General features: G+C 48.3%; 4 protein-coding genes across 4 annotated transcripts; 3 read left to right on the forward strand and 1 right to left on the reverse strand.

Annotated features, from left to right (window-relative positions):
• Window positions 1-1,848: 1,848 nt before the first annotated feature.
• VTN77DRAFT_6434 (uncharacterized protein) lies at window positions 1,849-2,436 on the forward strand (the record flags this gene model as incomplete). The annotated part of the gene is made up of 1 exon (XM_069422712.1): window positions 1,849-2,436. One exon carries the CDS (start codon window positions 1,849-1,851, stop codon window positions 2,434-2,436), a length of 588 nt encoding a protein of 195 aa, XP_069281344.1.
• A 4,632-nt stretch (window positions 2,437-7,068) lies between these two features.
• On the forward strand, window positions 7,069-7,350 carry VTN77DRAFT_6435 (mitochondrial 54S ribosomal protein bL33m; the record flags this gene model as incomplete). The annotated part of the gene is made up of 2 exons (XM_069422713.1): window positions 7,069-7,081; window positions 7,181-7,350. The coding sequence occupies 2 exons, from the start codon at window positions 7,069-7,071 to the stop codon at window positions 7,348-7,350; spliced, it is 183 nt and encodes a 60-aa protein (XP_069281345.1).
• Window positions 7,351-7,758: 408 nt separating this feature from the next.
• Window positions 7,759-8,700, reverse strand: VTN77DRAFT_6436 (uncharacterized protein; the record flags this gene model as incomplete). Its single annotated transcript, XM_069422714.1, has 1 exon — window positions 7,759-8,700. The coding sequence occupies one exon, from the start codon at window positions 8,698-8,700 to the stop codon at window positions 7,759-7,761; it is 942 nt and encodes a 313-aa protein (XP_069281346.1).
• A 1,448-nt stretch (window positions 8,701-10,148) lies between these two features.
• Window positions 10,149-10,885, forward strand: VTN77DRAFT_6437 (uncharacterized protein; the record flags this gene model as incomplete). Its single annotated transcript, XM_069422715.1, has 2 exons — window positions 10,149-10,386; window positions 10,446-10,885. The coding sequence occupies 2 exons, from the start codon at window positions 10,149-10,151 to the stop codon at window positions 10,883-10,885; spliced, it is 678 nt and encodes a 225-aa protein (XP_069281347.1).
• Between the last annotated feature and the right edge of the window lie 1,630 nt (window positions 10,886-12,515).

The following is a 12,515-nucleotide window of genomic DNA, read 5'->3' on the forward strand; positions in this document are numbered from 1 at the left end:
CGAGAGTTGCACGGGAAATCCCGGAAAATAATAAGCACACAAGTGGCATGATGCATGATTCTTGTCAATGCAAATTTTCAAAATGAAGATGCCAGCTGAAAAAATGCAACTAGCTCCAAGCAGACGCAGCAAAGCACAAGGATCAAGGGGGCTTAATTCCGGGGAAGAAAAGCATGGAGTGCCACGCGATACCATATTAGGGCAAGAAGAGCCAGGACCTCAGCCCCCTGTCAGCACCAGCCTCAATGCATAATGTTGTGCGCCAGAGAAAAGAACAAGAGGAAATTCTTTGCGTCATCTGATGTGGAAATAGCAATCTGACACGAACGAACCTTCCTATCAGGATAAGAAAAGATTCGTTTCAAAACATCTCTGATTGCTATTTATAGTGAAGCAACAATTGGGCAGATATCACAGGATTGAAAAGATTACTGATCAAGAGAAATCAGTGTCTCACGAAGGACTCTGCCTTTGAAATCGGTAGGTGGCCGCTGAGTGTGAGTTCTGTACATAAGCGCCGAGGGAGAAACCCTCTGTACGTAGTAGAGGGTATACAGTTGTTGTTGACCAGAAATGAACCATTCTGGCAAAAATCCTCAGACAGATCTCACAGCCGGCGCTAATCTGACATTTCTCTGCCAAGGGAATCGGGAACGGTGTCATCGAGAGCTGTGCACACGGGAATGGTAGGCTGGGAGAGTTCGAATCGGAAGAATCGCGCCTGAGCAGCGGTTGACATTGTCGAATGATAATTGATCTCCAGTCTTCACCAGACCCGTGGTGGAGGCTGAGCCACGACGCGCTAAAGACTAGTGTCGATGAGGCTGAAAATCACATGCGAAGAATCTGAACGCCTGCCGGCCCCAGTGCAACTCGCACGAGCTCTTGTTCAAGAGAATCTTTTTATTATTAGCAGTGGTTGAAACAACCCATCGAAACTGACGTAGTAGTTCTGTGGTTGAACCGTTCTGGCAGGCGGTTGTCTTGTCTCAAGTAGTCGCCGAGCAACCCAGTCAGCGGCTAACAGTGAGCAGGAGGAAGGAACAAAATGCTGTCTCGACCTGACCAAACTTCTGAGTGAGTCAAAATAAGAACAGCACAGTCATAAAATTACAGAGTCAAACGGTCGGGGAACGAAGATGGAATGCCGAGATGAGTCGGTCATTGACACAGCGGGCATGTCATGACCTCGAACGGCAGGTGACAGGCCTGGAATCGCCGCTGGATTGCTGATCGCGCATGGCAGTGCTTGATGCATCATGCCGCGGGGCTAATCTGGGCAGCGAAGTACGGAGTACGCCCTGCGTCAAGACAAAGACAAGAGGTGGATGCCTGGCGAATCATAACTGCGGTGTTGTCTAAATGGAGAGAGAGGACGTGGCAGCAAGCGTCGATGACAACCCCCTGACCGCTCCAGCCACAGTGCATGGAACTATCATGCAGCATGGAGCGATGCGACAGGGATGCCAGGCACCCTCCACGAGTTCATGCGGGACCGTAATTAATTCATTACCGTATCAATCCTTATCGATGGGAAGCTCCCCTCCTCCAGACAACTTATATAAACCCGTCGCACCCATTACTTTGTCTTCAATCTTGAATTCTCTCTCATCATCAATCTACTCTGACTTGACTGAAAGACATTTACCTACACATCCTCTCACCACTCTATCGTCCTTCTATATCTCCTGCTAGTCTACTGCCCTGCTGGCTGCGAGATCTTCTTTCTCAAGCACTTGTCAGCAATCCGTCAAGGTGTCTCTCCGACGTACTCGATCCCGCGTCCACTTCGACTCCACCGTGTCCGACTCATCCTTCGAACGTCCTCCCCTTCGACGGTCGACCACCATGCCTTTCCTCGACGAGCCCGCTGAGGACGTGCCCGTCACGCGGGTGCGTGACCTGCATGACGACGAGAATTTCGTCCTGGCCAGGTTTGAGCGTCACGCGAGCCACTGCTCGCGCTGCGCGGATCCCCTCGATGCCTACCGTGAAGGCCGCTCCCTCTGCGAACGCGGACACCAGTATGCGATTGATGTGGCGGAATATATTTTCAGCAAGAACGGCAAGGCGTACTCGGTCGTCGACCAGGGCTTTGACAAGCAGACTCTGGTCAAGATCCCCCGCGACTGCAAAGCGGCTCGCCGCCTACTCCTGGCCATCGAAGAAGGTCTGCGCCTGCGTCGCAGCCAGCAGGACCAACCCCCGGTCATCAGCTACGATTCCACCTACCCGGTTCCACCTCGACGACAGGCCGTATCACCCGAGCCCTACACTCAGATCATTGAGCGTGCTCCTCGCAGGCGGCGTCGGGTCATTGTCTACCCGCGAGGCTCTCCCAACCGCGGTTCGCTCTACGAGTCGGATTTTGTGGACCGCATTGAGCGTCATTACGATTCGTTGCGGGTGCATCGGCCTGCGGAGTACTTCCGCTGACGATCGGCAAGAAGACTGATTTCAACTTGAATACGTGCATTGGTCCAGTCTCTTCAGGTTGCTCCAACTGGTTTCAACCATCGTCGCGTCCAAAGAGGAAGCGACTGAATCCACAACAGCCAGCTGTGTGTCAGGCTTCATGCCTGCCTCCCGCTTGCGTTGTTAAAACGCCGCTCTGTTTGAGCAAAAGTCCTGCCTGCTGCATCTTCTTTTCGACAGAGGATGCAACCAGAGGAATTGGCACACTGGAGTGGGATCCACAAACGCGAACAACAAAAAAAAATTTGTCGCGCACGCGGGGTAGCTTCTCCCCTGCAGGGCTGCAGCATCGTCAAGCCCCGTACGACAGGGTCGGTATCGAGGCTGTGCTTGTAAGTTGTACGAGTCTAATCAGAAGGAAGGATTATTGCGGAGGATTCGGCAATCATTGATTGGATCGAGCTGTCCTGCGGCCCGGGCCGGCCTCCAACCATGCTGATGCAGTCTGATTGGTCAGCAAGTTCATTTGTATCTAGATATCATCCAATAGTGGAACACATAACACTGCTTACGCTCTTTTCATCAATTCAATTCAATTCAATTCACTCCTTTTTGATAGACCAAGTCAGGTGAACAGAATAGAAAGTATTTCCATTAGCTTTATTCTGTTCTAATCTCGTACCTGTTTTGAGACGGCAGTTGTCGTTTCTATCGAGGCCGAGGCTGAGAGTCAGCTGTAATTATTATGCAGTGCAGGACAGAGTCAAAATCCACACTCATGCGGGGCTTGCTTGCTTGCTTGGCAACGTTCCAACCTCGCCAACACTGCCGGAGTGGATGCCGATGGGACGGGTGGAGTGGAGTGGAGTGGCTTGCTCCAGTTTCTTTCTTTGTTTCCTACCTACCTAGGTTAATTAATTAGCTATATTTGGTGAGTCACCTATCCTGTTTTCGTATTGAGTCCAGTACATGTACGGAGTACTTCATCCTTCAAATCCTGCTGCTGTACGGACTCCGCTTGTACAGTACTATAATTCAGAAATCCCCAACAGACGGGACTCTTCAGACCATATGTGCATGAGTAAGTAAATGGGTGGGTACATGTACAGTACTGCATATGCAATCTGCCTAAACATCAATCATTCTAGCTATTCATAATTATTATTAATTATTTATCCGCCTACAGGCACCTACCTAAGTTCCTGCACAATACGATATGATATGGAAGTAATTGGTAGGGAGGGTAGTGTTGACTATTGACCACCTGCAGTAGGTAAATGAGTGAAAAAGTAAATGAGTAAATCTGCGGGTGACTCAACATAGGATGCCACCCCACCATCCATCATGCACAAGAATCCACCATTTACTAGCTATCTACTAGTCAGTAATTTCATGGTTGAAGGACTGCAATCTGTCTTTTTACGCTTGTATGAACTGAACCTACGGTAGCTCTGTTTAGGTCATGCAGGGCCTCAAGAGTAGGAAGTGTAGGTTTTGCTGCCTAGTTACTCCGTACAGTATGCACCTATGCGCCTATGGACCTACATACAGAGTATGGAGTACTCCGTGCATAACTGCCTAGATACTGTGTACATACAACCTACCTACGTCCGCCCTATGACATTGGAAATAAATCTTGATTACTCTTCTATTCTTTGACTATTATTGGTGTGTAATCCACCTGCCTACTCGTTCAGTACAGTATATGCTTCTTTGAAGTGCTGCCTGGAGGTAAGGTTTGCTACTCACTCAGCCTGCCTAGCTTCCATTGCATCTACCTAAGTATCAACTTCCAGCAGTCAGGATACTTGTCTCCTGTCTTCCATCCATGGACATCGACTCGACTCGATTCATTCAATACGTTAGGTTAGGTAGCGATCTATACTTCTACCTAGGTAGACAGCATCATTTCATTCACCAAAGGAGGGATGTGTCTCGTCGGTCCACAGTTGATCTTGCCTGTGAGATGCAAAGATATGTGTGAAAAAAAAAACAAAAACTCCCCCCATCGTGAATGCTAACACCTACTTTCCTACTCCGTACTCCTACTACCTAGCACCAGTCAGTATCTAACAATACCACCCCACGTCCCAGACCCCCCAAAATCATCCAATATTAGACGCAGGCAATCGACGGCAATCCTGTGGCTTGACGCTCACACAGCCCAGGAAGAGCCCGTGGCCGCACCGCTTAGCTGGATTTAAAATCGAACTGGACCTGAGGCGGGACGGTGTGAACTACGAGAATTTAGTTACTGTACCTACCTCCTTCGAGTTCTGATTTACCTTCCTAAGTTGGTAGGTAGATAGGTAGGTAGGTGGTAGTTACCTAGGTAATGTGGTGTAGTCTCAGAAGTTCTGAGGGCTGGGGTAATTTTGATTTAATTAGATGTCAATCAACGGGGTTTGCTTAGTTGATTTGGTTGATTCGTGTTGATTCGGTTGATGTTCGGTTGATAATAATAACTACTCCGGAGTATACGCCTTGGGCCGTGGAAATAAGATCCATCCACCCATCCCCCACCCACCCCAACAATCAAAAAGGCTTGCTAATATTAAAACTGTGGCTGGTGAAATAACGCTAATGATGGCTAACTCTCTTGTAATTACTGGCGTACTCCGTATAGTAGTACATCCACCACCTCCGTCATCTCCATGACTTCATTACTTACGATCTCTACCTCTAGTTATACTGGTGTTAGCAGTACGAGTCTCTTGACTGCCTATTACGTCTACTCGCAGAGAAGGTGGTGTATGGTGTTGATGTCGGGTGACAGATTGCAGTTACAGTATTCCAGATTTCGTACGTTAGGATTCACCTGTCTGTCTATGACGGAGGGAGGGAGGGAGAGGGGGGGGACGGGGAGGGCTGGGGAACTGTCATCAGGTTTAACCCTCCCAACGACTTGACTCGACTCGACTGTCTTGTCCCCGCATCGAAGATTGAAGGTTGGTGGGTATGGCATCTTGAAATCTAATTTTTTTTCTATGTCTCTCATGTCTCTCGGAATGAGGTATGTCTCTAAGGCTGACTAGCTAACTAAGTAAGTACTGTAATAATAGTGGTGGTGCAGATCCGATTCATGCATGTTAGTTATAGTTCAATGAAACGACAGGGGTTGCACTAGGTTTGCTGCACGGCTTGCTCCATCATGTGACGCACCATGCAGCCCTCCCACAAGGCTGCTTCGCTGCGGCAGGGTCATCGTCCGATGTAAAGATGGATATATCTTGATTGATCTCCGCACACTTAAACCGTCGAGTCGCATTCAGGCGGCCCATTGCATATGGAGTTAACATTTAGCACCCACCACGGAAAGAGCCGGCCCTAATGATATCAAACCAAGCTCCCTTGTCGAATCATGTAGTCTGCCGCACAATGGGGTGCCTCGTTCTCGGTCATGAGATGAGTAACACCAAACTATTAGTCCCGCAGGATGGTGAGAAGTCGGCAATTGTCGCCAGTTTCGGATCTGGGCCGAACACACCGGCCCGCTGGATCTCTAGTTCTGATCGGTTCCTAAGCTTCTATTCCGTCATAGCTAGCCGTGGCGCTTGATGGACATCGTTAGGGCAAGACAGTACACCCTCAACGGCGCAGTTTGTAAAACTTCTTCAGACATGATTCGCCATTCCAAGCTGTCCTGTAGTTCACGAAGCTTTGACCACCCTCCCGTCTCAAGCTTCGACCACAAGTTTGATATTCTGATCGGCACGCGAGTCAGGAGCTGCAGTTCGGCATCAGTCTGTCGAGTTCAGGCCTTCAAGTCCACGGGTGGTCAGGAAACTTGATTTTGGTGACCGTAGCAGAAGGTTGTATAGCAATGTAAAAAATCAGACAAACAAAAGGTGTTTCTGTAGAGCGATTTACCGCTTGGAGCGCTAAAAAAAAGGCGAAGGGATAAAAAAAGAAAGAGGGGATGCTCATGCCAAGAGATATGGCGTCTTGCATATCCTGCTGTCAATGCAATGCTAGCCATAAAACTGAGTAGCATACGAAAATACAGAGACTAGGTCCAGGAAAGAAATGACGGGTCAGTAATATGGAGCTGTTGCAGAAAACCCGAGAAGTGGAAATGCTGAAGAAGTGTACTGAGATTCACAAGGACCAGCTTTCGCTGCTGCCTGAATAATATCCCTGCTTGCGGTCAGTAGTAGCTGGGTTAGCGATGAAAGCAACAGAAGAAAAATTGAGAATATAGACATCAATAGTAATGGAACTCAATGAGGTTTCTGATGCTCACTTCAGCGCAATTTGGATCTTGTCATTTTCAGAGCCATCATTGTGCAACGGAGGACAGGAGTTGAGTCGAGATTCCTTGACTTCATCCAGCGCATATGCGCTATTCCGGATATGTGTATACCGCGTCACGTGACTCTCCGCGGAAGTTGACCTTGTCCGCAACGCTGGAGATGATAGCAAAATTGTACTATACTGTTGGTGTGACGACTTCAAATTCTACAACGCAGGGTGATTCCTTTGACAATTGGCCCGTGGGCTATAATTGTCATTCTGTCCTTCCCTCTTTTGCTGACGCGCTCGTTGTCTCCGAGTCACCCCACCGCACCGAGTGCCCTCTTCCAAGCGGATAATCGAGGTGGCGCCTCTCCTCAGCTAATTCATTTTCATTTCTGCATTCGCAATCGTTACACAATGGCGAAGAAAGGTGAGTGTTTTCGATTGAAGCTTCAATTGATCTGATATCGAGGCACCCGCAAACCTTCCTTCGTCCCCACCTCCATTCATCTCGCTGACGGGCTTCCAGCGAAATCGCGCACCATCGCCGTCCGCCTCATCTCGATGGCGATGACTGGCTACTACCGAACGATGGTCCGGCCGCGTAACCACCGTCCGCTCAGCATGCTCAAGTACGATCCCGTTGTGAGGAAGAAGGTCCTCTTCCTCGAGGCGACGAAGGGAGGGAAGCCGAAATAAACTGTCTCTATACAGCGTGTGTCTTTGGGGCCGGCGTACATTGGGTTTCTTTTTTAATTTTTGCATGGGGAATTTGATTCGAATGCATACGCAAGCGTGGCTAGAAAGCGGATGGAACCTGGCTGTGTGAACTTCACATCGAAGCGGGATTCTGGGAGCGCGATGACGGATCGAGATTTCAACTATCTATCGCGGCTTGCGTTCCTCTCGGCTAGCCTTGAATACATGTATATTACGTTACTTAACAGGTCTGCAGACCAGTGATACTATTACGTTGTGCTATTATCTTCCCCCCTCAGCATTCGGAAGGCGTTGTTTGCAATGAATTTGAGTGAAGAATTATCCTCTCTCCCTTTTCCAGGTCAAAGGCGGTGGTATATAATGAAGTTGAATACGTACGTCAATACATCAAGTGTCGTTCCTTAACCGAACTTTCCATTCCATGGTTTTAGCTATTCCTGCCTCGAAATTTACGTCTCCAAGAGGGTCACTTTTGCCATTTCCAGCGCTATCATTGTATTCCCTGAAACACCCAGCTGCCAAAAAACCGCAATCTCCTCTCGCTGATTGAGATCTCCCGAGGTGCATACTCGGGACAGTGTCGAACAGTCGGTCAGTGGGCAGAATCAACGGACCTCCGGTGACCTCGTTACGGACGTGGTCGTACGTCACCTGCTGCATCTTCTGCGCGCAATAGCAAGGATGTCCCGACCGGGTATGCTTTTTCAGAGGGTCGGGAGAGTGCTGCCACCGCTGAAAGACCAGAGTCCTCCTGTTCATGCTGATATAAATCAGCAGGACGATTTTTGTCTTCCCCATCATCTCCTCCAGCCACCGGCGGGCATCTCGTTGGAGCTGATCGTGCGCTTCCAGATCGCCAACTTCCACGACAAAGGACGGGGAGTCGAATACACTTGTCCTCGTGGCAGGCTTGAGTGAGCAGTCCGGCTCCATGGGGATACCGTTGAACTTGCGGCATCTTTTCGATGCCTGGTGGATAAAGGCGTCCGGCCTGATGTTCGACGCGAGCTGTTCCATCACAAAGAACGGAGTCCAGTTTCCAGCCACAGTTTCGTGCGGTGTTGCCGCCAATTTGAGGATCAGCACTTCGTCCTGTTCGTAGAAGATTAATTTGAATTTGGGCAGTTCCCCTCGCCAGTCTCGCTTCTCCAGATCTGCCAGGTCGTTTTTCGTAAAGTTTTGCACGGCCACATATTGGTGACCCTTTCCGCTGATGAATTCGGTGGCCTTTTTTTCGAGAAATTTTTTCAGGGCATCGAATTCAGACGAATAATAATATACGGATGAAGGTCGGATCCCATAGTCACGGATTAACTTCGACGATGCCATTTCGGATGCGGATTTGGGAGAGCAGGGTACAGACAGGATAAGGAAGTTGGTAGACACGTGGGGCAGTCAGTAAAAACAGCTGGAGGAAATATATCTACTAGCACAGTCATGGACTTGCAATGGTGATGTAAGAGGAGCCTGGAGCAGGTATTGGAAGGCATCACTGCAGGCTTCGGGAAAATTACTGTACATGTACAGTGTATTTCTTGAAACATCGTGATGACATTACTAGGCTTTGATCGTTTTTTCAAGGAATCATTGACAATGCCTGAGAGAGATGGATGGGGATAGGCAACAGTGCTAAGGAAACCCGTCCGGGACGATTTAAATCAGAGCTGCAGAACCTTCAGTTTTTTAACAAGAAAAAGAAAGAAAGAAAGAAAGAAAGAAAATAGAAAGACAGAAAGGGAGGAAATAAAAACTAAAGAAGAAGAGGAAAGAAACCTGCAGCCCTAATGTTCCCCGGTAGAATACTGGGTTAATATAATGCATTGGAAAATCGTTAGGACTAGGTCCTAGAGTCTTTCCCGTAATGTAAAGAAATATCTTTTTTTGGACAATTAACTAAGCATTGCCAAATAAAAATTCATGAAATCTGTCCACCCCTTATTAGCAAGAGATGTATAAATTGGCGAAGAGATAGCATGCTTATATATTAGAGAGGAATATGGCAAGGAATATGGTGGGATGCCCTGGAAAGGATAAAAAAAACTATATTACAGAGGTAGAACTGGGGGTCAAAGGTCCTGGCGTAGAACAGGTATTTTCTCTTCAAACCTGTCGAGGGAAACGAGACCTACAAGAAATGAGTGTGGCCCCTTGTTAACTATGCAGGTGATCTCATCATCAAACAAAGTTCCCAGCCCAAACACTTTCCGCCTCTTGCAGGCTTATCATAAAGCGGGTTAACAACCTCCCCATTCCATTCTATTAATAAAATCGTCACATCCTTTCCAGTATCCTCAACAATCGTGATGTATCAGCATCGGCGGGCAATTCTGACTGATGATTGGTGGGCCCTGAACTGGGCGCGAGCTGCAACTGCTGGAGGGCTAACAGGGCGTTTCTATTGGCTGAATGCACTGTGTCGAGAACCTCAGCCCACATCTGTCACTTCCTCCTCTGCATCATATGTGCTTCTCACTGGCCGGAAGGCTCTGTTATACTCTACGACAAGCCCGTTTAGACCATGATAATCCATGGTCCTTGCTCACTCGGTCGTCCCTGGCCGCTGGGCACACCCTCTTCCCCATGGGAAGTGTGCCAGGCTCAGGTTGTACTAGTATATGTAGATGCCAGAGGATGAGATTCTCCAGCGCTGACGCTTTTTTGTTTTCGACTCGTATTTCGTTATGAGCTTTGGAGATATTCTTTTGAGTTTCTGAGAATTATATCTGAGCAGTGACAGACACTTGAGTTTTTAACAGGACAAATTTCTGCCTTTCCACATGAAGGACTTCTTTCGGCATTCGTCCACATGGGCGCTATTATTCTTCTTCATCACTCTTTTGGATCTCTCTACGCTGTCATATGCCCAGGACAGCACATACAGCACCGACTCTAGTGATGCTGCGAGCGAGAATGCGGCCGGCGCCGCTGGTTCTGAATCCAGTATGATCGGTCCCAAGAGTCATGACGTGATTATAATCCTATCTGTTATTGTTGGAATTGCTGTCATCCTCGGAGGTTTGTCATCTCATTTCCCTTGCAAACTGTCTCAATTCTAAAGTCTCTCCTGTCTTCAGTATCGTCGGCTATTCTGTTCCTTATTGCAAAGAGGAGGCAATGGGCCGTCCGAGAAGCGATGCGTCGATCTACTCGACGAGTGGCCGACGCTATCAAATCACCACTCACGCCCAGGTTCCCGAAATCTCCAAGAGACGCTCCTCCGGCTGCGCGCTCCCGGCAAGGAACGACGAGAATCGAGACGGCTCCATCCCAGCCTAAACATACAGATTCTAAATCGGGGTATACTGCATCTTTCAACCAAAAAACCAGATCTGGTCGTGGCAGGAATGAATCGAGGAAAGAACGGGAGCTTGACTTGGAACGAGGAATTGAGCTAGGAGCCACGAAGACTTCCAGCGTCCGGGTGTCAACCAAAGAATCGAGCATCTCCCATGACAGCGAGAGCAACGTGCCTACGAGAGGCTGGGGGACATTCTTTCCATTCGGACGCCATTGATTTCGTCCGCTCGTCTTGTTTTCCACCAGATTCCGTGCAGCTGGTCTGCCGGGATGATTTTGCTGTCCGACTGTTCATATGACTCTAATTCCTGGATGGTTTCCATTTCTATTTCGTCCGTTCAGACGTCTACTATCGAGATCTTCTCAGTGACTTGGTGGACCTCTCGTGCCGGTTCCTTATGATCTTGCATATTTATGATTAGTTGTATGTACTCTTGTATTGGAATGGCGCCCAACGCTCCGCAAATCTACAGTCATATACCGTCTCGTTTATCATATCTTGTTTTCATTTTGGTTATAATGAGCTAGTGGCAGTTTGGCAGTCAGAGCATTATTGGTAGGCCATGGATAATGACCTTCTGGTAATGGTATCTTTTCGTTACAGAGCTTTGAAAGTGGGACAGATTAGTCATAAATTTGGCCCAATCAGACCCTAAAATATCAAAAATTTCCTAAAATGGTAAGAATATTATTCACGTGACTTGGTAACGGTACCGGGCTAGTTGAAATTTTCATCTTGAGACCTTGAAATGTTTGAAATTGAAATTTCATCATCGTCGCCCTTATCGGAGACCATCTCCATCGCAGGCTCACCTGATCGTCTCTTAATCTTAAAACTACCTAATTACGGTCAAATGCGCGGTGAAAAGTCGACTGCGCGATCAACTGGGAGAAGCCGGATTGCAATGACGTCATCTTGGCATCGGTGGCTCAGCGGACTGCAGGCTGTCGCCCTGCTGGTGATGTTATTCCAACATCAAATACGCTGTGTGTATGCAAGTGAGACTGTGTTCCTGGTGCTTATCGGAGAATTTCCATCGCTCTCGTGCATTTTACTGGGGCAAGCACCTAGGCTTGACGAACTTTGCGATTTCTTTCCCCGCTAACATAGGTAGGCGACATTTCCCGCATATCAAGGCCAATAATAGGTATATCCAAGTCAATGACGGGATTCCAGGCCGTGGAACTGGCGAATCAGGATCCTGATTCTGCCCAATAAGGTTATCTTAGATAATCCTAGCAGCTTCCTTTTCTGGAATATCACCTCACCTGCAGGTACGCCAGAATGGATGGACTGTGCATGTGCATACAACCTACTAGAGTGATTTCTGGGGCTTCACATTCGCTCTTTACGCCGCTTCCCTTGCTGTTTCCCTCACTGTGGATCGGTGGCTTTGCTTGTGCAGTACTCTGTTCCTGAGTGCAGGCCCAGCCAGAGCGGTTCTACCTAATCGGGACATCTACTACTGTACCTCCTCCATCCACAGTCTATACTGTTCTTCCTAATTGAGTGTAGTTAATGATGAATTATGACAGGAACCGCTTTGTCTCTGTCTTTATCATGCTTTGGGCCAATTCGAAGAAATTTCGAAGGCCAGTGAGATGGGAACGGCTGGTGATATCAGGAACTTCCCCCCGGTAGCTTCTGCTGCTCCATGGTTCACTGACGCCGCTAGATCTGAATCGTTGATCGCCAGGAGCTGTTGCACTGGAAGAGTTGCCCACAGACCTACAGAAACTTAGGTACCCCAAATCCCTGTCTATCGATTGGGTGGGTTGACAGGACTACCGCAAATAAACTTGTTCCCCTGCTGTCTATCTCATCCTACCATTCCACCCTCTTTCTC

The sequence above is a fragment of the Rasamsonia byssochlamydoides genome, assembly GCF_041956645.1.
Source record: "Rasamsonia byssochlamydoides strain NRRL 3658 unplaced genomic scaffold VTN77scaffold_5, whole genome shotgun sequence".
NCBI lineage: Eukaryota > Fungi > Ascomycota > Eurotiomycetes > Eurotiales > Trichocomaceae > Rasamsonia > Rasamsonia byssochlamydoides.